Source organism: Schistocerca serialis, chromosome 2, assembly GCF_023864345.2.
Source record: "Schistocerca serialis cubense isolate TAMUIC-IGC-003099 chromosome 2, iqSchSeri2.2, whole genome shotgun sequence".
Taxonomy (NCBI): Eukaryota; Metazoa; Arthropoda; class Insecta; order Orthoptera; family Acrididae; genus Schistocerca; species Schistocerca serialis.
The window spans coordinates 918,043,670-918,068,474 of record NC_064639.1 but is presented as its reverse complement, the minus strand read 5'-3'; the positions used below and the strand labels follow the sequence as shown (position 1 = coordinate 918,068,474).

General features: G+C 43.5%; 1 protein-coding gene across 1 annotated transcript in view; it reads left to right on the top strand.

Annotated features, from left to right (window-relative positions):
- LOC126456518 (juvenile hormone acid O-methyltransferase-like) overlaps positions 1-24,805 on the top strand; it is a 76,306-nt gene that overhangs the window by 33,389 nt on the left and 18,112 nt on the right. The window contains exon 4 of the mRNA XM_050092266.1: positions 23,515-23,662. Coding sequence (XP_049948223.1) covers positions 23,515-23,662 — 148 coding nt within the window. The remainder of the gene's footprint in view (positions 1-23,514; positions 23,663-24,805) is intronic.

Sequence of the window (24,805 nt, the reverse complement as noted above, 5' to 3'; positions counted from 1 at the left end):
AACCACTACTGCTTCTTTTTGTCTGACAGGTAGCTCAATAATGCCTCTAGATTTTTCATGAATAAGTGGAAGTTACCTTGAGGGGATCTGTAGATTGTCATAATTACTATTGAAGTATGTTGCAGTAGCAACTCACAAGCACATGCTTCAGGGATCTGATCTACACAAAAACTATTTGCTTCAATATTTTTGACTCTGTGTCCAGTTTTTATATAAGTAGCAAGTCCTCCTTTTTCCATGTTGACTCTACATGAATAAGATGCTAAACTGTAATCCCTTAAATTTAACTTCTCCATCCCTGCGGTTACATAGTGTTCAGAGAGATACAAAACATCTATACCTTCAGAATTTACCCCATTTTCTAGGCTTACAACAAGCTCATCTATCTTATTTTTCAATGATGAAACACACAAATTTTATTTCTTTGAAAACTGCTTCAGACATATGACACTGTTCTGTTTTAATCTGTTTCAATACTCTCTGTCTGTAACCTGACTCTCAGCTAAAAAAATGTGTCCCTCTGACTCCAGTAATCACAGTTATTTTGTCTTGTGTAGTCGTCTCACTAACGACATAAAAATGAAGATTCAAAGTCCAGCCAGTGACCTTATTGTTATTCATGGAGGATTCAGACTTCTGTGTTACAATTCTTTATAATGGCATCCGTCCATCCTTGAGGGATGATGGTGTAGCATGCTTGGTTCAGAGTCTGCAGCGTCTGCTGTGGCTAAAAAGTCCCACTCGAGAGTGGCAGTCCCTACTGCAGTTTGGACATGTGAAATTTGAGGGACTTCGAACAGAAGCCGCTCTGTCTCTTCGCTTTGTCCTCTTCCTGATTTGTTCCTGTGTGCGTTCGTCCTCTGAGAGCTTGACGCCGTTGCGCACAGTTACTCGCCACTTGACGGTCATCTGCAATGCTTTCCCAGCGACTTGGATTGATTCTGGTCTTGGTCAGGTCTCTCTTGCAGACATCCTTGAAACGAAGATGCGGTCGTCCCACTGGCCTCACACCTTCCTGAAGTTCGCCGTACAGCAGCTGTTTCGGTATCCGCTCAGGATCCATGCGCCTGACATGTCCCAACCATCTTAGACGTCGATGACTCAGAAGTGCAAAGATGCTGGTTGTGCTTGCACGATGAAAGACTTCGGTGTTGGGTACTCTATCTCTCCAAGAGATCTGAAGGATCTTCTGGAGACAGCGGAGATGGAAGCTGCTGAGTCGAGATTCATGCCTAGAAAGAGTTGTCCATGTCTCACAGCTATAGAGAAGGATGCTTATAACACAAGCGTTGTAGACTTTTAATTTAGTTTTTGTGGTAAGCAGTCCGTTGTTCCATACTCTGTTTTTCAATCTAGCCATGACAGATGATGCCTTTGCGATTCTGTTAGTAAGTTCAGTGTCCATGGACAAGTTGCTACATATTGTGGATCCCAAGTAGGTAAAGTCATCAACTATCTGGAGAGGATTGCCATCAATGCTAATGGATGGAAGGTTGGTAGTGCTCTGCGCCATGATCTTAGTCTTTTGAAGGCTGATGAGTAGACCAAACTTTTCACAGGCATTTGATAATTTGTTGATTATATACTGCAGCCCATCTTCTGTGTTCGCTACTAGAGCTGCATCGTCCGCATATAACAACTCACGGATAACGACTGTATTTACTTTGGTCTTGGCCTTGAGGCGAGCAATATTGAAAAGATTTCCATCAGACCTCGTATGTAGATATACTCCCTCCTCACAGTCTTCAAAGGCAAATCTGATCAGAAGGGAAAAGAAAATCCCAAACAATGTAGGAGCTAACACACACCCCTGTTTCACACCGCTATTAACAGGGAATGCTTCTGATGTTTTATCGTTGAAGCAAATTGTTGCTTGTGTTTTCTCATGGAAAGAGACAATTATCTGCAGTAGTTTAGGTGGGCATCCAATCTTCTGCAACAGTTTGAAAAGCCCATTTCTGCTCACTAAATCAAATGCTTTAACAAGGTCAATGAAAGCAATATAAAGTGGCCTCTGCTGCTCACGACATTTCTCTTGTAGCTGTCTTAAGGAGAAGATCATATCTACGGTTGATCGGCCGGGCCTGAAGCCAAACTGAGATTCTGGGTAGATTCTGGAAGCTAAGATCTGTAATCGCATTAGGATGACTCTTGCATAAGCTTTCCCGGCTACACTTAGTAATGAAATGCCTCGGTAATTGTTACAGTCACTTCTGTTCCCTTTCTGTTTATATAGAGTAACTATCCTCGAATTCCGCATACTCATCGGGACATAACCTTCTTCCCAGCTGGTTGTGATAAGTGAATATAAATGTTTGAGAAGAACAGACTTGTTATACTTAATAACCTCTGCAGGGATCCCATCTTCACCTGGGGCCTTTCCGTTAGCAAGAGAATCTATTTCTCTACTAAGTTCTTCCATAGGCATTGCATCTAGTTCTCCCATAACTGGCATTTGTTTGATGGCGTCACATGCATCCTTGCTAACTTCATTCTCGACTGCATACAACTCGAGGTAGTGTTCAACCCAGCGTTCCATTTGTTTGCCTTCATCAGTAATGACTTCACCCGTCTTGGACTTCAGAGGAGCTGTTTTCCTGACAGTTGGTCCAATTGCTTTCTTAATACCATCGTACATTGCCTTAGCATTCCCAGAGTCGGCCGCTTTCTGTATACCTACACATAAATTCAGCCAGTAGTTATTTGCGCATCTCCTTGATGTTTGCTGTGCCCTGTTCTTTGCTTTTCGTAGGTCGAGTTCTTTCATTTGGGTTTCTTTTGTAAGCAAGCAGGGCTTTCCGTTTGGCCTCAGTGACTGGTTCCATTTCTTCCAAATTTTGCTCGTACCAGTCCTTATTTCTTTTTCCTTTTATTCCATAAGCCAATACTGCTGAGTTGTAGATTGCACCCGAGAGTTTTGCCCATTTCTTATCAACATTCCTTTCTGCTTGCACGTTTCCTGGGAGAGCACTTTCAAAATTACTGGCAAAATCCTGCTTTCTTTGTGTGTCATGAACATGATCTGTGTTGATACGGGGATGACCTCTCGGTTTAGCGTGGTGACATTTCTTAGGAGTGAGCCTCAATGTGCACGCCACTAGGGCGTGGTCTGTGTTGCAATCAGCACTATGATAACTTCGTGTCAGTAGCACATCTTTGAGACCAGTACGCCCAGCTATGACTAAGTAAAGTTGATGCCAGTGATGAGAGCGCGGGTGTCTCCAAGACACCTTGTGCTGATTCTTAAGCTGGAAATATGTGTTTGTGATACAGAGTCCATAAAAGCAGCAAACTTCAAGCAGTCTCTGGCCATTTTCATTCATTTTTCCCACCCCATGATGTCCCAGGCAATTCGGCCATAGTTCGTTATCTGATCCAACTCTAGCATTAAAGTCCCCTAGAATATACAGTGTCTCGGTGCTAGGTACCTTGGCTATTACGTCACTGAGTAAATCATAAAACAGATCCTTCTCTTCCATGCTGGATGATAAGGTAGGAGCGTACACATTTAGGATGTTGACAGTGCCACTTGAGGAGCATATTTTCAAATCAATAATTCGCTCTGTTCCACCGGATGGTGGCACAGTACAGTCCAGGAGGGCGTTTTTAACAGCAAATCCTACGCCATGAAGTCTTGGCTCGTCTTGAGACTTCCCCTGCCAGAAGAATGTGTAATTATCCTCCCTGATAGAGCCCGCATCTGGAAGCCGCGTCTCCTGCAGTCCCGCGATGTCAACATTCAAACGATGGAGCAGTCTTACGGATGAAATCAACCTCTTGGGCATCGTCAATGTACCTTGGACACATGGTCCTAACAGTCCAGGTGGCAATACGAAATAGTGATTTCTTTATTACGTCATTTTTGTTGTTGGTAGGTGTACTATATCAACCCGCTCGTCGAAGATTACTTCTAAGCTTCACACACCCCGTGAAGCAGGCGGATAGTGGCGGGACAGCACCTTATTGGCTGGGGGCTGCCCAGCTTGAGGCGGGCGGTAGCTGTCCAATGAGATGCAATGATCTCTCCCACCGTCGGAAGTGGCCCCTGGCACTCGAGTCTTACGCCAATCAGACAGAGTTTATAACCGGTAACTGCCTCTTCCCGTGTTGTGCCGAAGACCTTGGACGCCGCTGAAGTGTCCTCTCCAGGATGCTACAAGCTTGAGCAATAAATATGAAGACACGTGAGTTGCCCAATCATCACGGTCTCCCTCTCGACCTAAATGATACAATCCAGAGGAAAGGCAAGCCAATACGTCTGGTATCACTTCGGTTGCAGGAGCTGCCGAAAGGGGACGTAGTACGCCTTCCAACCGCCTTTGGGGCCCCACTCCAGATTTTCTTTCAGGGTTTTCTCCCTTAGTCTTCATCCCTCCCGAGACCAACCACAAGGCAGTGGTGTGTTAAGGTAATTAGAGAAAGAGAATGAATGGTAACTGAGGAGAGGGTAGGGAATAGTATATATAGGATATAGGATATAAGACGGGTCGTTGTGAGGCACACTTTGTCTGGCTCCTCTGCTGAGACCTGCCCGGCTAGGATGGACCTGCCAGTAGCTACGCTACCGCCGATATAGCTCTCAGCTTCCTTGGAGCACACAAACTCTCCCGCCCACACGGACAGTGCTACGATAAGGCGGGGCCTCATGGGAGAGTACAATTCTTTAATGTTAGTATAAATAATCTTTTCAAAGGTTACTTACAGGAATGTGTGGAATGTTGTTTGCATGTCATGTGGGTAGTCAAGTTAGATGTTCTTTTTCAATTATGATTGCGTCACTTAACAATGGGTCACATAAAATTGATGTTATTTTGATAGATCACTTTTACATCTATTGTTGTGCAAAATAAATTTAGTCTACCAATGATGCACCAACAAACTCGTTTTTCTATGATTTCAATTTTTAAAATTGTAGTGCATGTTACATATCACGGAGCATTATCTTCACATGAATACGATAGAGTCCGCGCAGGATACGGTGGCCGATGCGCAGCGAACAGTTTTCGTCCAGATCGCTGGGCGAATTCATTCGTTTGTTCAGAAGGGGAGGCCGACAAATGTTTGCCCCTTTTCGTCGGGTCTGCGATTACAGAATCGAGGCGTGCGGCCTGCAATCTTTCTCAAACTGTTTTACAGAAACTATTTGGTACAATAATTTGATTTTTGGGGTAATTATACCGTTATATGTGACCTTCATGAAGATGTGCCCATCATTTCGTTAATGGTCACAGTTACCGTGATATTTGCGTGGAAGTAAGACACTGAGTGTAATTCGGAAAAGTTTGCAATGAATGCACTGATCGCTATGATTTTGCGTTTGGTGCATATTACACAATGTGCTATTGCATATGAAACTCGGCTAGCGTATTGAATTTTCTTTAGATTTGGATGGATGTCTCTATCTGTTAGCAATCTCGACAAAACTGATCTCACGTGGCACACTCATTTGCGATCGCGCAGCACCGGCGATAAAACCAGAGTGAAATTTCCACAACATTCTTCATATTTAAAAACCGTTTGAGATATTGAAATGAGATTTTGGCAGATGACAGCATGCTAAGAGGAGAGTACTTTGCTATACGGTTTTTACGCAAAACTGCATTATCTACCATATTATCCCACTAACTACAGACTTTTTCGATGAAATAATATAATTTTAAGGCCCATCGATAGCTATTGAAACGAGAACTACTATGGATTTTGAAACTACGCAAACGAAGACATTGCACATTTATTTTTGTACTGAGGATATGCTTTTTCTTAAGCTGCTGACCTTGCTTTTCCTCACTTCCTTATTTAATACACCACTGTTACAGAATTCTCCTGCAATTGGGTCTGCACAACATGTTACTTAGGTGACACTGTGTAAACTTCGCTGGGTTTTAGGAAAAGAGGCAAATTTTAACGTTGCAACAAGAGAAATGTGTAGGTTCTAGTCAAAATTCACCATTCATGTCGCTTTTCTGGCAGTTACAGGTTGTTAACAAGCCAGGTGAAAATAAATCGCAGCTTTTGTTGCGTTTTCAGTGGAATTCTTGTTAGCTACTAACCAAAGCAGAGTGATAAATCTTTTTGAATGATCACCATGCAAGTGTGGGCGTGGAGGAGCTCTACTTAACATTTACAAGAAATGTGAATGTGGACTTCAGTTTAGAATGGCACTTCCCCTCCAGGGCTTGCCATTTCTCCTACAGCGCCTGCCAGTAACCCGCACCACTACTACTCCCCCCACACTTGCCCTGCCGACAGCACACCTACCAGCCATCTTATTCCGTGCAGGTTCTACCCTCTAGAAACTGTGAAAGTGTGCAGAGCTTCCAAGTTGAGGACCAACAGCAGGCACACACTCACACTGAAATCTGCCGCTAATTCCACTGTAGTTATTTTAATAGCTTTTCTTGTATCTTGGCAACACTTTTATTATTTCCAACAACATCCGACATGTTTCGATGTGACATAATTTTCAAAGGCAGAGTTGAAAATGACAGAATGTCGAAACATGTAAGATCTTTTTGCAAATAATAAAAGTGTGGTCAAGACGCAGGAAATTTTAGTAAAGTGCATCCAAATGGCCGCTTCGTATCACAGAATTTTCATGCAAATTACAGCTGCTACCACTGTGCAAGAGTGACGCAGCTGATGCTCCTGGCGTGGGCAAAAACCGAGTACCACCTGCAGCATCAACCTGGTCTTTAGGTCCGAATTACACGAGCGGTTTTCTGATTGAAATCAACTGTTAATTATTGGTGGGTGCCACATGTTTAGTGCGTAAATCAAGTGCTCACCATGTTGTGAGTGGTTCCGTGACGTCGATGACCATGCCGAGCATGGAGGTCTAAAATGCTGAGCATGCTGCATTCTGTGCAAGTGAAGAAACAAGGGACTGTACTGTCATGAAGTCTGCTAATATCCGAAGTAGGATTTTTATATCTAGCTGGGATCTCGTCGGGACGCTCTGAGATGTCTGTGTAGAAATGAAGTAAAAAATTTATTTAATGTAATTACTTTTTATATAGAACACAGCTCCATGGAACTTGTTGCGACAGAAATAGTTGGTACACTATATTTTTCGGAATATTACACCATTTTCAGCAAGTCTTTTTTTCTCTTTTAAAATTTACAAAACTCCAAGCAAGTCAGCCCGTAGATAAACTGGTGTTGTAAGATTCATTACACAGTCCCTTGCAGCAGTTGATTTCATTCATTACTCCACCAAGGAGACATCAGCGAAATTACTACTTCCAGAGTGGCGTTGTGTGCGGTATTAGAAAACAGATACTCTTATAATTTTGGCAGTTGGCATTTGCGTTCAGGATATTCGGTTTCCTTAAGAAAGTAGGTCTACCTTCCTTCCACAGAGTGCTTAGACTTCCATTCTTCCGAGTCACGCTTAGTTTCTAAAAAGATATCTTCAGATACATATATTCCTGAATACAATTGTCACCTGAAATCTTTACACCATTTTTAGTCAGGTGTATAATAGTGTTTTCAATAGCCACCCAATCTAGTGTTTCAGATAGTGTCATCCAGTCAAATACTTGATATTTCTTAAGAGAAGTAGTCCATTTCTCTAAGTAATCAAATGCTATGGTATAGTAAGCCATTTTCTTTACCACAAATTTCGAAATCAGAGTAATTATTTCTTGGTTAACTTTCTCATTCTTTAATTTGTTCAGATTCATCTTGGTTTGCATGACAATGAAATTGGCAGCCTTCCTTTCATTCAGCCATCTTTGAATGTCGATTAATATATATCTTATTTCAATTATTGAGACTTTATTCCTCTCCATGTTTCTTATATTATTTTCTGAAACAAGTCTGACTGCAGAAACCTGCAGTAAATTTCACTGATCAGACTACTGAAAAAGTCTGAAATTGTTCTAGGTGTTGTGTCTTCCGCGTCAAAAATTGTTTCAGTGGAATCCAAAGCTTAAAAATTCTCTCAACTATGGGCATTAACGACAGCCGTGTTGTTTTTTAGGGAGATAGAAGAGTCTGATGACTGACATTAACGTATAAGCAGAACTGTTTACGTTCTCTGTCGGTACCGTGTATATTGAGAAGTAATTAAATATTTTAATGACGATTATTTAAACGTTGAAAGTTAACACTCCAGCAGCGCTTGATGTATTATTGTGAAGAATATGGGCAAGGTATCCAATTTCTTCTACATTTTTTTCCTAATTCTTCTTTAATCTGGTGAAACATATTTCGACGGCCGCTTTGATGAAGCCCTTCGAAGATGTTACTGGTACTGTCTGAAAAAAAAAAAAAAAAAAAAAAAAAAAAAAAAAAAAAAAAAAGCGACTAATATACCAAATGAATCTGCAGTTGTCATACAGTATCCAGACAAAACTTTGCAGCTGTCTCCAGTGTTTCATTATTCAGCGAATCAAACTTCAACAGCTCCTGTTGGATTCCGTCGCTTGCAGTAAAGTATTGAACAGCTAAGGGAAACACCTTTTCAGGCTTGTGATCCGATGCGTTGGTGCCTATGCCTTAAAAGGAAATCTTCTTGCAATTGTTCTATGCATTCGGACACGGTGTGTGGTGCGAAAATATTTTTAACAATTGTCTTTGCTTCGGTCCTGGCTGTAGACTGCTTTGTGGCGACTTTGGAGTCAGGATACATGGCGGCATTCAGTTTAACGGTACAACCAAAGAACTGACGGACTGCTGATGCTTGACAACTTTATAAGCTGTTGTTAGTTCTGCAGCAGCAGAGAGCCAATATTCATGTGTATCAACTTTCAACGTGAATGAAGACGACATAGGCTTTGATATAGATGCTATTGCGAATCTATTTGTGTGATTCTTTGTAGAAAAATCATGCCTCACATTTGTCTTACCTCCGTGAGCTACTGAGCCGGCCGAAGTGGCCGTGCGGTTAAAGGCGCTGCAGTCTGGAACCGCAAGACCGCTACGGTCGCAGGTTCGAATCCTGCCTCGGGCATGGATGTTTGTGATGTCCTTAGGTTAGTTAGGTTTAACTAGTTCTAAGTTCTAGGGGACTAATGACCTCAGAAGTTGAGTCCCATAGTGCTCAGAGCCATTTGAACCATTTTGAGCTACTGAAATGAAACCGCTACAAATCTCACACAATGCTTCTTGACAAATAATCCTCTCTTGACAAAAGACCACTCTTTTATGTATTCATCCGAACAGTGACACTTTGCCTTTCCATCCTCACCATTTTCGTAAGCTATGATAAGCTTACAAAAACGGCTAAGGATGGAAAGGGAAAGTGTAACTTTTCGGATGAATACATAAAAGAGTGGTCTTTTGTCAAGCTATGATAAGTTGTCCCCCATGAACCATGGAGCTTGCCGTTGGTGGGGAGGCTTGTGTGCCTCAACGATACAGATAGCCGTACCGTAGGTGCAGCCACAACGGAGGGGTATCTGTTGAGAGGCCAGACAAACGTGTGGTTCCTGAAGAGGGGCAGCAGCCTTTTCAGTAGTTGCAGGGGCAACAGTCTGGATGATTGACTGATCTGGCCCTGTAACACTAACCAAAACGGCCTTGCTGTTGTGGTACTGCGAACGCCTGAAAGCAAGGGGAAACTACAGCCGTAATTTTTCCCGAGGGCATGCAGCTTTACTGTATGATTAAATGATGATGGTATCCTCTAGGGGAAATTATTCCGGAGGTAAAATAGTCCACAATTCGGATCTCCGGGCGGGGACTACTCAACAGGACGCCGTTATCAGGAGAAAGAAAACTGGCGTTCTACGGATCGAAGCGTGGAATCTCGGATCCCTTAATCGAGCAGGTAGGTTAGAAAATTTAAAAAGGGAAATGTATAGGTTAAAGATAGATATAGTGGGAATTAGTGAAGTTCGGTTGCAGGAGGAACAAGACTTTTGGTCAGGTGAATACAGGATTATAAATACAAAATCAAATAGGGGTAATGCAGAAGTAGCTTCAATAATGAATTAAAAAAAACAGGAGTCCGGGTAAGCTACTGCAAACAGCATAGTGAACGCATTATTATGGCCAAGATAGACACGAAGCCCACGCCTACTACAGTAGTTCAAGTTTATATGCCAACTAGCTCTGCCAATGATGAAGAAATTGATGAAATGTATACTGAGATGAAAGAAATTATTTAGGTGGTGAAGGGAGACGAAATTTAATAGTCATGGGTGACTGGAATTCGAGAGTAGGAAAAGGGAGAGAAGGAAACATAGTAGGTGAATACGGATTGGGGCTAAGAAATGAAAGAGGAAGCCGCCTGGCAGAATTTTGCACAGAGCATAACTTAATCATAGCTAACACTTGGTTCAAGAACCATGAAAGAAGGTTGTATACATGGGAAAACCTGGAGATACTAGAAGGTTTCAAATAGATTATACAATGGTAAGACAGAGATTTAGGAACCAAGTTTTAAATTGTAAGACATTTCCAAGTGCATATGTGGACTCTGACCACAATGTATTCGTTATGAACTCTAGATTAAAACTGAAGAAACTGCAAAAAGGTGGAAATTTAAGGAGATGGGACGTGGATAAACTGAAAGATCCAGAGGTGGTACAGAGTTTCAGGGAGAGCATAAGAGAAGAACAATTGACGGGAATGGGGGAAAGAAATACAGTAGAAGAAGAATGGGTAGCTTTGAGGAATGAAATAGTGAAGGCGGCAGAGGATCAAATAGGTAAAAAGACGAGGGCTAGTAGAAATCCTTGGGTAACAGAAGAGATACTGAATTTAATTGATGGAACGAGAAAACACAAAAATGTAGTAAGTGAAGCAGGCAAAAAGGAATATAAACGTCTCAAACATGAGATCGACAGGAAGTGCAAAATGGCTAAGCAGGGATGGCTAGAGGACAAATGTAAGGATGTAGAGGCTTATTTCACGAGGGGTAAGAAAATGTTGAAATGTGCCTGAAATCTTATAGGACTTAACTGCTAAGGTCATCAGTCCCTAACCTTACACACTACTTAACCTAAATTATCCTAAGGACAAACACACAGACCCATGCCCGAGGGAGGACTCGAACCTCCGCCGCGACCAGCCGCACAGTCCATGACTGCAGCACCTTAGACCGCTCGGCTAATCCCTCGCGGCGAGGAGTAAGATAGATACTGCCTACAGGAAAATTAAAGAGGCTTTTGGAGAAAAGAGAACCACTTGCATGAATATCAAGAGCTCAGATGGAAACCCAGTTCTCAGCAAAGAAGGGAAACCAGAAAGGTGGAAGGAGTATATAGAGGGTCTATACAGGGGCGATGTTCTTGAGGACAATATTATGGAAATGGAAGAGGATGTAACATTCCATAAGAACTACTGACAGCTATGGGAGAGCCAGTCATGACAAAACTCTACCATCTGGTGAGCAAGATGTATGAGGCTGGCGAAATTCCCTCAGACTTCAAGAAGAATATAATAATTCCAATTCCAAAGAAAGCAGGCGTTGACAGTTGTGAAAATTACCGAACTATCAGTTTAATAAGTCACAGCTGCAAAATGCTAACGCGAGTTCTTTACAGAAGAATGGAGAAACCGGTAGAAGCCGATCTCCGGGAAGATCAGTTTGGATTCCGTAGAAATGTTGGAACACGTGAGGCAATACTGACCTTACGACTTATCTTAGAAGAAAGATTAAGGAAAGGCAAACCTACGTTTCTAACATTTGTAGACTTAGAGAAAGCTTTTGACAATGTTGACTGGAATACTCTCTTTCAAATTCGAAAGGTGGCAGGGGTAAAATACAGGGAGCGAAAGGCTATTGACAATTGTACAGAAACCAGATCGCAGTTATAACAGTCGAGGGGCATGAAAGGGAAGCAGTGATTGGGAAGGGAGTGAGACAGGGTTGTTACCTCTCCCCGATGTTATTCAATCTGTATATTGAGCAGGCAGTAAAGGAAACAAAAGAAAAATTCGGAGTAGGTATTGAAATCCATGGAGAAGAAACAAAAACTTTGAGGTTCACCGATGACATTGTAATTCTGTCAGAGACAGCAAAGGACATGGAAGAGCAGTTGAACGGAATGGACAGTGTCTTGAAAGGAGGATATAAGATGAACATCAACAAAAGCAAAACGAGGATAATGGAATGTAGTCGAATTAAGTCGGGTGATGCTGCGGGAATTAGATTAGGAAATGAGACACTTAAAGTAGTAAATGTGTTTTGCTATTTGGGGAGCAAAATAACTGATGATGGTCGAAGAAGAGAAGATACAAAATGTAGACTGGCAATGGCAAGGAAAGCGTTCCTGAAGAAGAGAAATTTGTTAACATCGAGTATTGATTTAAGTGTCAGGAAGTCGTTTCTGAAAGTATTGGTATGGAGTGTAGCCATGTATGGAAGCGAAACATGGACGATAAATAGTTTAGACAAGAAGAGAATAGAAGCTTTCGAAATGTGGTGCTACAGTAGAATGCTGAAGATTAGATGGGTAGATCACATAACTAATGAGGAAGTATTGAATAGGATTGGGGAGAAGAGAAGTTTGTGGCACAACTTGACTAGAAGAAGGGATCGGTTGGTAGGATATGTTCTGAGGCATCAAGGGATCACCAATTTAGTACTGGAGGTCAGCGTGGAGGGTAAAAATCGTTGAGGGAGACCAAGAGATGAATACACTAAGCAGATTCAGAAGGATGTAAGTTGCAGTAGGTACTGGGAGATGAAGAAGCTAGCACAGGATAGAGTAGCATAGAGAGCTGCATGAAACCAGTCTCAGGACTGAAGATCACAACAACAACAACAACAACAACAATGATAAGTTTATTAGACGGTAAGTAGTCGACAGTAACACTTTAGTCCTTGTCCGGCTCGCCCACTCATCTCGTACAGGGTGCCTAAGGGATGCTGCATTCTCAGAATGCTATACAACAATTGAAGCAATTAACATTAGCAGTTTTATTTGAATAAAGCAGATTGACAATACTTATCTTTGGAATTAGAACAAGTGTCGCATGCGATGGGCGACAGGCAATATAAATGAGTCCTGTGATATATGCAATGTTGAGGAAAGTCTGTCACACTGTTTGTGGATCACTACTAACTGTTCTCATAGCACTCCCTGCTAGGCCGTGCTAATATTCTGCGAATCCTGTCCACTAATGTGCGTATACTGAGCCGATCCAGCGCCCGAGGCTGGCAGAAGTTTCGCTTATATTCACTTCGGCTTGAGGGCGCTCCTGCCGTGATACGGTCCTATTCCGCCCACCATTGGCCGACGTCGTTTCGCCGCCTTGTTTGGTCTTGCGTTCTTCGTCTTCGTTCCAGCACTTGTGGTTACGTCTGAGCATTCCTGCCCCCCAAAGCGATGGACCGTCGTCGTGTAGGGTGGGTGACCACAGCAGGGGGGGGGGGGGGGAGGCTGGGGAGCAGGGGTGCGGCACATTGTCGAAGCGGAAGCTGTGGGTGCAGGGGTCGTCAAGCTTCTGGCGTACCCCGCCGTATGGCCTGAGCTCTTCAGGAAATGTCCCCCAGAAAAAAACCAGAAGGGTACACGTCCACCTCCTGCTGCCGTGAACCAGATGAAGAAGGCGGTGACTGCTGCGTTGTGGGCTGGTCCAGGACGAGACGAGGTGGAGGAGGCGAAGGCTCTGTTTCCATGGGGTCGTCCCGCGGTGTCATGATGGCACCCTCTGGCGGCTGCTGTGGCCGCGTTGTTCTCTGGACTCGTGAATCTGGGGGAAGAGAGACTGAAATATTATCGTGTACATGACGTGTGGGTACCCGTGATCTAGGGGTAGCGTCTTTGATTCATAGTCAAAACATCTTCGGACCCGGGTTCGATCCTCGTCACTGCCCAAATTTTGATAAATAATCAGCATTGGTGGCCGAAGACTTCCGGCATAAGAAGTCAGCCTCATTCTGCCAACGGCCTTGTCAAAGAGGGCGGAGGAGCGGATAGAGGTTCAGGGCACTCTCTTGTCCTAGGGGTGGGAAATTGCCCCTAAAGGCGGAATAATCAGCAATGATCAACGATATGAGGATGCAGAAGGCAATGGAAACCACTGCATTAAAGATACGTAACGTGTATCCACAGGACATGTGGCCTGTAATTGAAGAAGTGTCATGATGATCTCTCCATTGGCAAAAGATTCCGGAATAGTCCCCCATTCGGATCTCCGGGAGGGGACTGCCAAGGGGGAGGTTACCATGAGAAAAAGATTGAATAATCTACGAAAGGATAACGTTCTACGAGTCGGGGCGTGGAATGTCAGAAGCTTGAACGTGGTAGGGAAACTAGGAAATCTGAAAAGGGAAATGCGAAGGCACAATCTAGATATAGTAGGGGTCAGTGAAGTGAAGTGGAAGGAAGACAAGGATTGCTGGTCAGATGAGTATCGGGTAATGTCAACAGCAGCAGAAAATGGTATAGCAGGTGTAGGATTCGTTATGAATAGGAAGGTAGGACAGAGGGTGTGTTACTGTGAACAGTTCAATGACCAGGTTGTTCTAATCAGAATCGACAGCAGACCAACACCGACAACGATAGTTCAGGTGTACATGCCGACGTCGCAAGCTGAAGATGAACAGATAGAGAAAGTGCAGTTGTAGGGGAAGGAGTAGAAGAAACGGTTACAGGAGAATATGAGCTTGGGACAAGGAATGAAGGAGGAGAAAGACTAATAAGACTAATTGAGTTCTGTAACAAGTTTCAGCTAGTAATAGCGAATAACCTGTTCAAGAATCACAAGAGGAGGAGGTATACTTGGAAAAGGCGGGAGATACGGGAAGATTTCAATTAGATTACATCATGGTCAGACAGAGATTCCGAAATCAGATACTGGATTGTAAGGCGTACCCAGGAGTAGATATAGACTCAGATCACAATATAGTAGTGATGAAGAGTAGGCTGAAGTTCAAGACATCAGTTGGAAGAATCAGTCCGCAAAGAAGTGGGATACGGAAGTACTAAGGAATGACGAGATACGTTTGAAGTTCTCTAACGCTATAGATACAGCAAGAAGGAATAGCGCAGTAGGCAGTACAGTTGAAGAGGAATGGACATCTCTAAAAAGGGCCATCACAGAAGTTGGGAAGGAAAACATGGGTACAAAGAAGGTAGCTGCGAAGAAACCATGGGTAACAGAAGAAATACTTCAGTTGATTGATGAAAGGAGGAAGTGCAAACATGTTCCGGGACAATCAGGAATACAGAAATACAAGTCGCTGAGGAATGAAATAAATAGGAAGTGCAGGGAAGCTAAGACGAAATGGCTGCAGGAAAAATGTGAAGACATCGAAAAAGATATGGTTGTCGGAAGGACAGACTCAGCATACAGGAAAGTCAAAACAACCTTTGGTGACATTAAAAGCAACGGTGGTAACATTAAGAGTGCAACGGGAATTCCACTGTTAAATGCAGAGGAGAGAGCAGATAGGTGGAAAGAATACATTGAAAGCCTCTATGAGGGTGAAGATTTGTCTGATGTGATAGAAGAAGAAACAGGAGTCGATTTAGAAGAGATAGGGGATCCAGTATTACGGTCAAATAAGGCAGAAGGGATAGATAACATTCCTTCAGAATTTCTAAAATCATTGGGGGGAGTGGCAACAAAACGACTATTCACGTTGGTGTGTAGAATATATGAGTCTGGCGATATACCATCTGACTTTCGGAAAAGCATCATCCACACAATTCCGAAGAAGGCAAGAGCTGACAAGTGCGAGAATTACCGCACAATCAGCTTAACAGCTCATGCATCGAAGCTGCTTACAAGAATAACATACAGAAGAATGGAAAAGAAAATTGAGAATGCACTAGGTAACGATCAGCTTGGCTTTAGGAAAAGTAAAGGGACGAGAGAGGCAATTCTGACGTTACGGCTAATAATGGAAGCAAGGCTAAAGAAATATCAAGACACTTTCATAGGATTTGTCGACCTGGAAAAAGCGTTCGACAATATAAAATGGTGCAAGCTGTTCGAGATTCTGAAAAAAGTAGGGGTAAGCTATAGGGAGAGACGGGTCATACACAATACGTACAACAACCAAGAGGGAATAATAAGAGTGGACGATCAAGAACGAAGTGCTCGTATTAAGAAGGGTGTAAGACAATGCTGTAGCCTTTCGCCCCTACTCTTCAATCTGTACATCGAGGAAGCAATGATGGAAATAAAAGAAAGGTTCAGGAGTGGAATTAAAATACAAGGTGAAAAGATATCAATGATACGATTCGCTGATGACATTCTACATCTACATCTACATTTATACTCCGCAAGCCACCCAACGGTGTGTGGCGGTGGGCACTTTACGTGCCACTGTCATTACCTCCCTTTCCTGTTCCAGTTGCGTATGGTTCTACATCTACATCTACATTTAGAAGAGATAGGGGATCCAGTATTACGGTCAAATAAGGCAGAGGGCTATGCGTGAAGCGTTCATTGAATTCGAAAGTAAAATTCTATGTAGCGACTTGACAGAAAATCCTAGGAAGTTCTGGTCTTACGTTAAATCAGTAAGTGGCTCGAAACAGCATATCCAGACACTACGGGATGATGATGGCATTGAAACAGAGGATGACACGCGTAAAGCTGAAATACTAAACACCTTTTTCCAAAGCTGTTTCACAGAGGAAGACCGCACTGCAGTTCCTTCTCTAAATCCTCGCACAAACGAAAAAATGGCTGACATCGAAATAAGTGTCCAAGGAATAGAAAAGCAACTGGAATCACTCAATAGAGGAAAGTCCACTGGACCTGACGGGATACCAATTCGATTCTACACAGAGTACGCGAAAGAACTTGCCCCCCTTCTAACAGCCGTGTACCGCAAGTCTCTAGAGGAACGGAGGGTTCCAAATGATTGGAAAAGAGCACAGATAGTCCCAGTCTTCAAGAAGGGTCGTCGAGCAGATGCGCAAAACTATAGACCTATATCTCTTACGTCGATCTCTTGTAGAATTTTAGAACATGTTTTTTGCTCGCGTATCATGTCATTTCTGGAAACCCAGAATCTACTATGTATGAATCAACATGGATTCCGGAAACAGCGATCGTGTGAGACCCAACTCGCCTTATTTGTTCATGAGACCCAGAAAATATTAGATACAGGCTCCCAGGTAGATGCTATTTTTCTTGACTTCCGGAAGGCGTTCGATACAGTTCCGCACTGTCGCCTGATAAACAAAGTAAGAGCCTACGGAATATCTGACCAGCTGTGTGGCTGGATTGAAGAGTTTTTAGCAAACAGAACACAGCATGTTGTTATCAATGGAGAGACGTCTACAGACGTTAAAGTAACCTCTGGCGTGCCACAGGGGAGTGTTATGGGACCATTGCTTTTCACAATATATATAAATGACTTAGTAGATAGTGTCGGAAGTTCCATGCGGCTTTTCGCGGATGATGCTGTAGTATACAGAGAAGTTGCTGCATTAGAAAATTGTAGCGAAATACAGGAAGATCTGCAGCGGATAGGCACTTGGTGCAGGGAGTGGCAACTGACCCTTAACATAGACAAATGTAATGTATTGCGAATACATAGAAAGAAGGATCCTTTATTGTATGATTATATGATAGCGGAACAAACACTGGTAGCAGCTACTTCTGTAAAATATCTGGGAGTATGCGTACGGAACGATTTGAAGTGGAATGATCATATAAAATTAATTGTTGGTAAGGTGGGTACCAGGTTGAGATTCATTGGGAGAGTGCTTAGAAAATGTAGTCCATCAACAAAGGAGGTGGCTTACAAAACACTTGTTCGACCTATACTTGAGTATTGCTCATCAGTGTGGGATCCGTACCAGGTCGGGTTGACGGAGGAGATAGAAAAGATCCAAAGAAGAGCGGCGCGTTTCGTCACCGGGTTATTTGGTAACCGTGATAGCGTTACGGAGATGTTTAATAAACTCAAGTGGCAGACTCTGCAAGAGAGGCGCTCTGCATCGCGGTGTAGCTTGCTGTCCAGGTTTCGAGAGGGTGCGTTTCTGGATGAGGTATCGAATATATTGCTTCCCCCTACTTATACCTCCCGAGGAGATCACGAATGTAAAATTAGAGAGATTAGAGCGCGCACGGAGGCTTTCAGACAGTCGTTCTTCCCGCGAACCATACGCGACTGGAACAGGAAAGGGAGGTAATGACAGTGGCACGTAAAGTGCCCTCCGCCACACACCGTTGGGTGGCTTGCGGAGTATCAATGTAGATGTAGATGTAGATGTAGATGGAGAAAGACGAAGGTAATGAGAAGTAGTAGAACTGAGAATAGCGAGAAACTTAACATCAGGATTGATGGTCACGAAGTCAATGAAGTTAAGGAATTCTGCTACCTAGGCAGTAAAATAACCAATGACGGACGGAGCAAGGAGGACATCAAAAGCAGACTCGCTATGACAAAAAAGGCATTTCTGGCCAAGAGAAGTCTTCTAATATCAAATACCGACCTTAATTTGAGGAATAAATTTCTGAGGATGTACGTCTGGAGTACAGCATTGTATGGTAGTGAAACATGGACTGTGGGAAAACCGGAACAGAAGAGGATCGAGGCATTTGAGATGTGGTGCTATAGACGAGTGTCGAAAATTAGGTGGCGTGATAAGGTAAGGAATGAGGAGGTTCTACGCAGAATCGGATAGGAAAGGAATATGTGGAAAACACTGATAAGGAGAAGGGACAGGATGATAGGACATCTGCTAAGACATGAGAGAATGACTTCCATTGTACTAGAGGGAGCTGTTGAGGGCAAAAACTGTAGAGGAAGACAGAGATTGGAATACGTCAAGCACATAATTAAGGACGTAGGTTGCAAGTGCTACTCTGAGATGAAGAGGTTAGCACAGGAATGGGATTCGTGGCGGGCCGCATCAAACCAGTCAGTAGACTGATGACAAAAAAAAAAAAAAAAAAAAAAACATGACAGAGGCGAAGTTGATGTTTATTGCGGCGCTGCAGGCTATGTGGACCTGAAAGAAGATACACGCTAGCGCCTAGTCAACAGACACCCTCGCCTCGCGCCCATCGTCTGCTGCCGCTAAAAACCGTGTAAAAAACAATATCATGCATCGCGAAGCAATACTTGCTGTCTTCCTTCGGCGCCTGATGTTGAGAAGGGTGGAGTAGGTGGAGCAATGTCCGATGGCGGCGACCGTGAAGCAATTCCGCCGGCGATGGTCCATCTCGTGGGTACGAACGATAGGAAGTGAGAAACAGTTGCAATGCTTGATCCCTGGTGTGCGGTACGACGTTTGGCCGTCTGATGCTTGAAGGTTCCAACAAAACGTTCCGCTTCGTCGTTTGACTGTGGATGGAACGGTGCACTAGTTAGACGCCGTATGCTAATGCGCTCACAGAATGTTTCAAATTCATTTGACATGAACTGAGGTCCGTTGTCTGACACTATTACTTCAAGTAAACCTTCGAGTCAAAAAATCGATGATAACACCTGAATTGTGCTACATGATGCTGTCGAGTTCATTGGCACAGCAAAAAGAAACGTGCTATAAGAGTCAACCACAATCAACCAACGAATGTTCCAAAAAGGATCCGCAAAGAGTATGTGCACACGTGGCCATGGCGATTGAGATTAGGCCAAGCAGAGAATTTTTGTGGCGGAGCGGACTGATTTTCCGTACATGCTTGACACTATGACGTCATCTGTTCTATTTGGGTGTCCATACCCTGCCAAGTATAGTGTCGGCGCGCTAACTGTTTCGTACGAACAATCCCCCAGTGTCCTTGGTGAAGTAACTGCAACACTTCTGTTTGCAAAGTTTTAGGGATCAAAACACGTGACTGTCCACTTCATTTTGAACAGGAATTACACCTTTCTGTACAGCGAGGCTATGCCGAAGTGCACAGTATCGGTGCACTACAGAGTTCTTCAGGCTATGCAACGAGCGAGGCCAAGATGTGCTAACGTATCTTAGCAGAATGTTCAAATCTGAATGAGCTTCCGTTGCCTGTACACTTTTCCTGTAGTGCAGAGGAAAAGATTGAAGCAATTCAGAATTCTGAGCATTTATTTGAGAAAAAGATGCTACAGAAGCGTCGAAGTCTTTCTCAGGGCCAATCGGAAGACGTGAAAGTGCGTCCGCATTACCATGTTGAGCTCTCGGACGATACATAATCTTGTACTGGTATTGGGACAACAACAAATCCCAACAGTGCAATTTCTGGGCAGTTCGTATAGGTGCCGGTTTAATCGGATGAAAGAAGGACTGCAAAGGCTTGTGATCCGTTACTAAGTAGAATTTTCGGCCATACAAATAGTGGTGGAAATTGGTGACACCATACACAATAGCCAAAGCCTCTTTTTCAATTTGTGAATACTTACACTGAGCTTTTGACAACAGTTTTGATGCGAAAGCAATAGGCCTGTCTTTGTCACTAATTCTGTGCGAAAGCACTGCACCGATTCCGTCGAAGGAAGCGTCAACTTGCAATACAACTGGTTTGTCAGGATCGAAGTGAACTAAGCACCGATCAGTGGGCAATGCATTTTTAAGTTTTTGTAAAGCTGCTTGGTACTCATCTTTCCAAACGAAGGGGACATCCTTGCGGTGCAAGAGATGCAATGGAGCTGCGATTTGTGCAGCATTAGGTATGAACAGAATATAATAGTTCATTTTCCCCCAAAACTGCCTGCCTGACTGCAGTTCCGTAACACTGTGAGGAACTGGCAAATCTCGTATGGCTAACAAATGCAGGATTACACCTTGAGTGTTTATGGCGCGACCAAGATACTCCATTTCAGGCTTAAAAAAATCACTGTTTTCCAGCTTACACTTTAGTCCTGCGTCAGATAACACACGAAATGAAGAACGCAAATTTGCATTATGTTCTTCAGATGTACAACCTGCTACTACAATATCGTCCTAATAGTTTGAACAGTTGGGCACTTGTGCAGTCAGCTGTTCCAAATACCACTGGAAAATGGTGGGTGTGGAAGCACTGCTAAAAGGAAAACGCAAGTATTTAAACAAGCCCAAGTGAGTATTCACTACCCACACTTTTTGAGATTCTTCATCGAGCGGTATTTGAAGATAAGGGTCGCGCAAACCAGTTTTTGAGAAATAGCGTCCAGCGCCTAATTTGTCCATGAGATCCTCTGGGTGTGGCAATGAATAAGTATCAATGATAGTTTGTGGGTTGACTGTAGACTTAAAGTCAACAAAGAGGCAAATGCAACTTGAAGGTTTGGGGAGAAAAAACAGTGGATTTGCTCACTGACAAGCTGAAATGGGCGCAAAAACTCCGTTGTCTTGCAAGTCTTTAAGTTCAGCAGTGACTTTTTCCCATAACGCAATGGAACAGTTCTGGCCTGGAAAAATTTTGGTTGAAGATTATCTTTTAGCATAATTTGTACTACAAAATTGTTAGCTTTGCCCAAACCTTCAGAAAAGAGTTCCAGGAATTCTTTTAGCAAGCTCGCTACACTGTCTTTTGCATTGAATGCAGACACAGACAACACATTGACATGGATGTTAAATCCAAACAAATCAACGAAATCGAGACCAAATATGTTCTCACAGCCGCGTGATTGTATCACTGTAAAAGCCACGGTTTGGTAAGCGAGAGACACATGGTAGGCAAAGTACATGTTCTGAGAATGAGGATGTCGTGTCCATTATAAGCTATCGGTTGTGTGCTAGTTTTAGACAGCTATGGGGAGCCTTACAGTTCATATGTGTGACGATTGGGCAATGTGACAGAGGCACCCTGTCCAAATGAAATTTCCCAGAAATAAGTAAATGAACAAGAAGTTTGTTTGACTGGTATATCACTGAAGAAACTCCACGCTTGCTAGTTTTGCTGATGTCCATTGCAGACTTTGAATATACTGCATTAATGACATGGGCCTTATGACTAGAACTTTGTGAGTGCGCCGCATTCTTATTTTGTTCCGTTGCAGACATACGGATTGCACATGTCCTTTCCCAGCAGAAGTGTAACACCGAGCTTGACGGGAGGAGCAATCTTGGCACTTGTGCCATGTATAACATTGAGGGCAAGACTTAAATCTGTTCGCCTGTGTAGCCACCTGTGTAGCGAACTGGTTACGCGACGTGTAAGGTTGTTTACTCGGTGTGGCTAGCGCTTGCCACCAGTGGGGAATGGGGCGATTGTACGCAAGGGACTCAACGTGACAAATAGCTGGCCACTCGAAAGTATGATCTGGCAAGGCACCGGAATCGTACCGATCTAGTATTTGCACTACCTGCTGAAATGATGGATCATACTGTTTCAAAATTTGTTCTCTGGGTTTGACATCAGGTACATTGATGACGATCACATCATGCAAGCCGGCCGGAGTGGCCGTGCGGTTCTAAGCGCTACAGTCTGGAGCCGAGCGACCGCTACGGTCGCAGGTTCGAATCCTGCCTCGGGCATGGATGTGTGTGATGTCCTTAGGTTAGTTAGGTTTAATTAGTTCTAAGTTCTAGGCGACTGATGACCTCAGCAGTTAAGTCGTATAGTGCTCAGAGCCATTTGAACCATTTGAACCAACATCATGCAACATAACATCTGAATATAAAGCACCGTAAGCACATCTGAATTTGCATTTCCTTGTCATACCTTGCGCAATAAGTTTTTTCTGACCGTTTTTTGCAATTGAAGAATTGATACCTAGCTGCCAACACATTCACTTGTTGGTCATAATGATTAGTTAGCGAAGAGATAACACTGTCATTTGCAGGTTCACGTGAAGTGGCGTTAGGAAAGAGTTTTTGAATTAATCTGGACACTGCACTTCCCACCGTGGATAGTAGATAGGGATGTTTCACAGTACCTGCAACATTGCCGGCTAGTAAATGTGCCTCGAACTGCGATAGCCTGTCGAGCCACTCCTCTTCTTGGTCAAGAAACTGTCGAAAAGGTGGTACAGCAGCTGTAGTAGGCGGTGCTTGTCGGGCGTGCAGCGTTGGTCAATAGCTGTTGCATCATGTTCAGCAATGTAGATATTTGCTGCATCTGAAACTGAAACATCTGCGTTATCTGTGCGGCATCTAACGTTTGTAGCTGCGGCGCCTGAACAGCGGGGGGGACAGGTGGGGCGCGGGTGTGTGGGGGTGCGAGAGGGCCGCATGTTGGAAGACACAAATGAAACAAAAAGACAAAAATATGCACAAAGAGAATTTTCTGCAACGGCCACCTGAAAACACTGACTAGCAAAAACGACAAGAACTGTTAAAGCAATTAAGCGCCCCTGCAAAGTAAAGACAATAGAGAACTAAAAGTTCGTGGTCATCAGCACTGGGTTCGGGGGATTCTCGTCATCAGTTGTTGGGTTTGGCCCATTCGTCTGCCTGTGTTGGCAGAGTTCTTTGTTTAAACTCTGTTTTTTTTTTCCTAACAGCTACTGTCACTGTTCATGTCAATCATCTTGTGTCTCAGTTTTATTAAGTGTTCAGCTTGTACTCCATTTAAGTCTACTGAAGTGGTGTCATTCACTAATTTAATGGCTAATGTTGTACCTGCTGTTGATAACAAAAACATTAACAAAATTTAACAAAACGCATTGTCTTCTTTTTTCCTGAAGTAAAACTTATGCCAGTGTAGTAGTGGACATTCGATGGTCATGGATGTTTCCCTTCCTCACAGGACTTGAAGAAGTTCATATCGCCGTACGAGCACTGTGAGGACCCAGTCAGCGAGTTCAGTCAGTTGTTGAATAGTGAAGGTTTCCAGGTCCTTCGCTGCTACGTGGCTCCGCAGAGAATCCTCTTCCCGAGCAAGGTACAGCGCAGAGGTGAGCAGCTAATTTACCTCTCATGTGGACCAGCGTCTCAGAAACAATGCAATATACGCATCAGAGTAATGCTAAGTGTCAAAGGCGGGCCAAAAATTTTAATCAGATGTTTTTTAGACCCCCTGCCTCAGACATAGTTGTGGCAGACCACTTCATAGTCAGTGAAACTTGGGTTTCTCATTGTGTACAAAATGTTCAAGCAACTTACGGGAATGCGGCTGTATGACGTCTTTGTCAACTGCTGATATTGCGACAGGTGCTAACCCTGTCATTATCAAGGTATAAATGCAATGGGAGAGCGCTGAGAAAGAACAAAACGCTCGTGCACACACACACACACACACACACACACACACACATGCCCACACGCATCATAAACACCAGTGTCACTACATAATAAAAGACAACCAATGACAGAGGTTATCGACAGTGAATATTCATTACCAACAGGTGAGGTAGCATTAACAATGCCACCTGTCATTTGACTAGTAAGCAGTATAGTTATATGAGTACGAGTACAGTCTTCATTGTTGACAGATTTCGCCTCCCTTCCCCTATCGTATCATAAATGATATAATGCATTGTTGACAAATTTTCCTCCTCCCCCTCCCCCTCACTCCCTGGTATTACAGGCCAATTGTCCTGTGTGTATAATTGCAGGAAATTCAAAATAATGGCAGGAAATTAAAAAAAAAAAAATAGCCCAGTTGTGGTTCAAATGGTTCAAAAGGCTCTGAGCACCATGGGACTTAACTTCTGAGGCCATCAGTCCCCTTCTCTGCCTCGTGATGGCTGGGTGTTGTGTGTTGTCCTTAGGTTAGTTAGGTTTAAGTAGTTCTAAGTTCTAGGGGACTGATGACCATAGATGTTAAGTCCCATAGTGCTCAGAGCCATCAGTCCCCTAGAACTTAGAACTACTTGAACCTAACTAACCTAAGGACATTACACACATCCATGCCCGGGGCAGGATTCGAACCTGCGACCGTAGCGGTCGCGCGGTTCCAGACTGTAGCGCCTAGAACCGCTCGGCCACCCTGACCGGCACAGTTGTGCTGCTAGCTTTCCCCCCACTCCTATGGCCTCACTGTGGAAGCAGGGTAGAGTTCTTCATTGTAAAATGGCGGAGAACACAAATAATCCAGT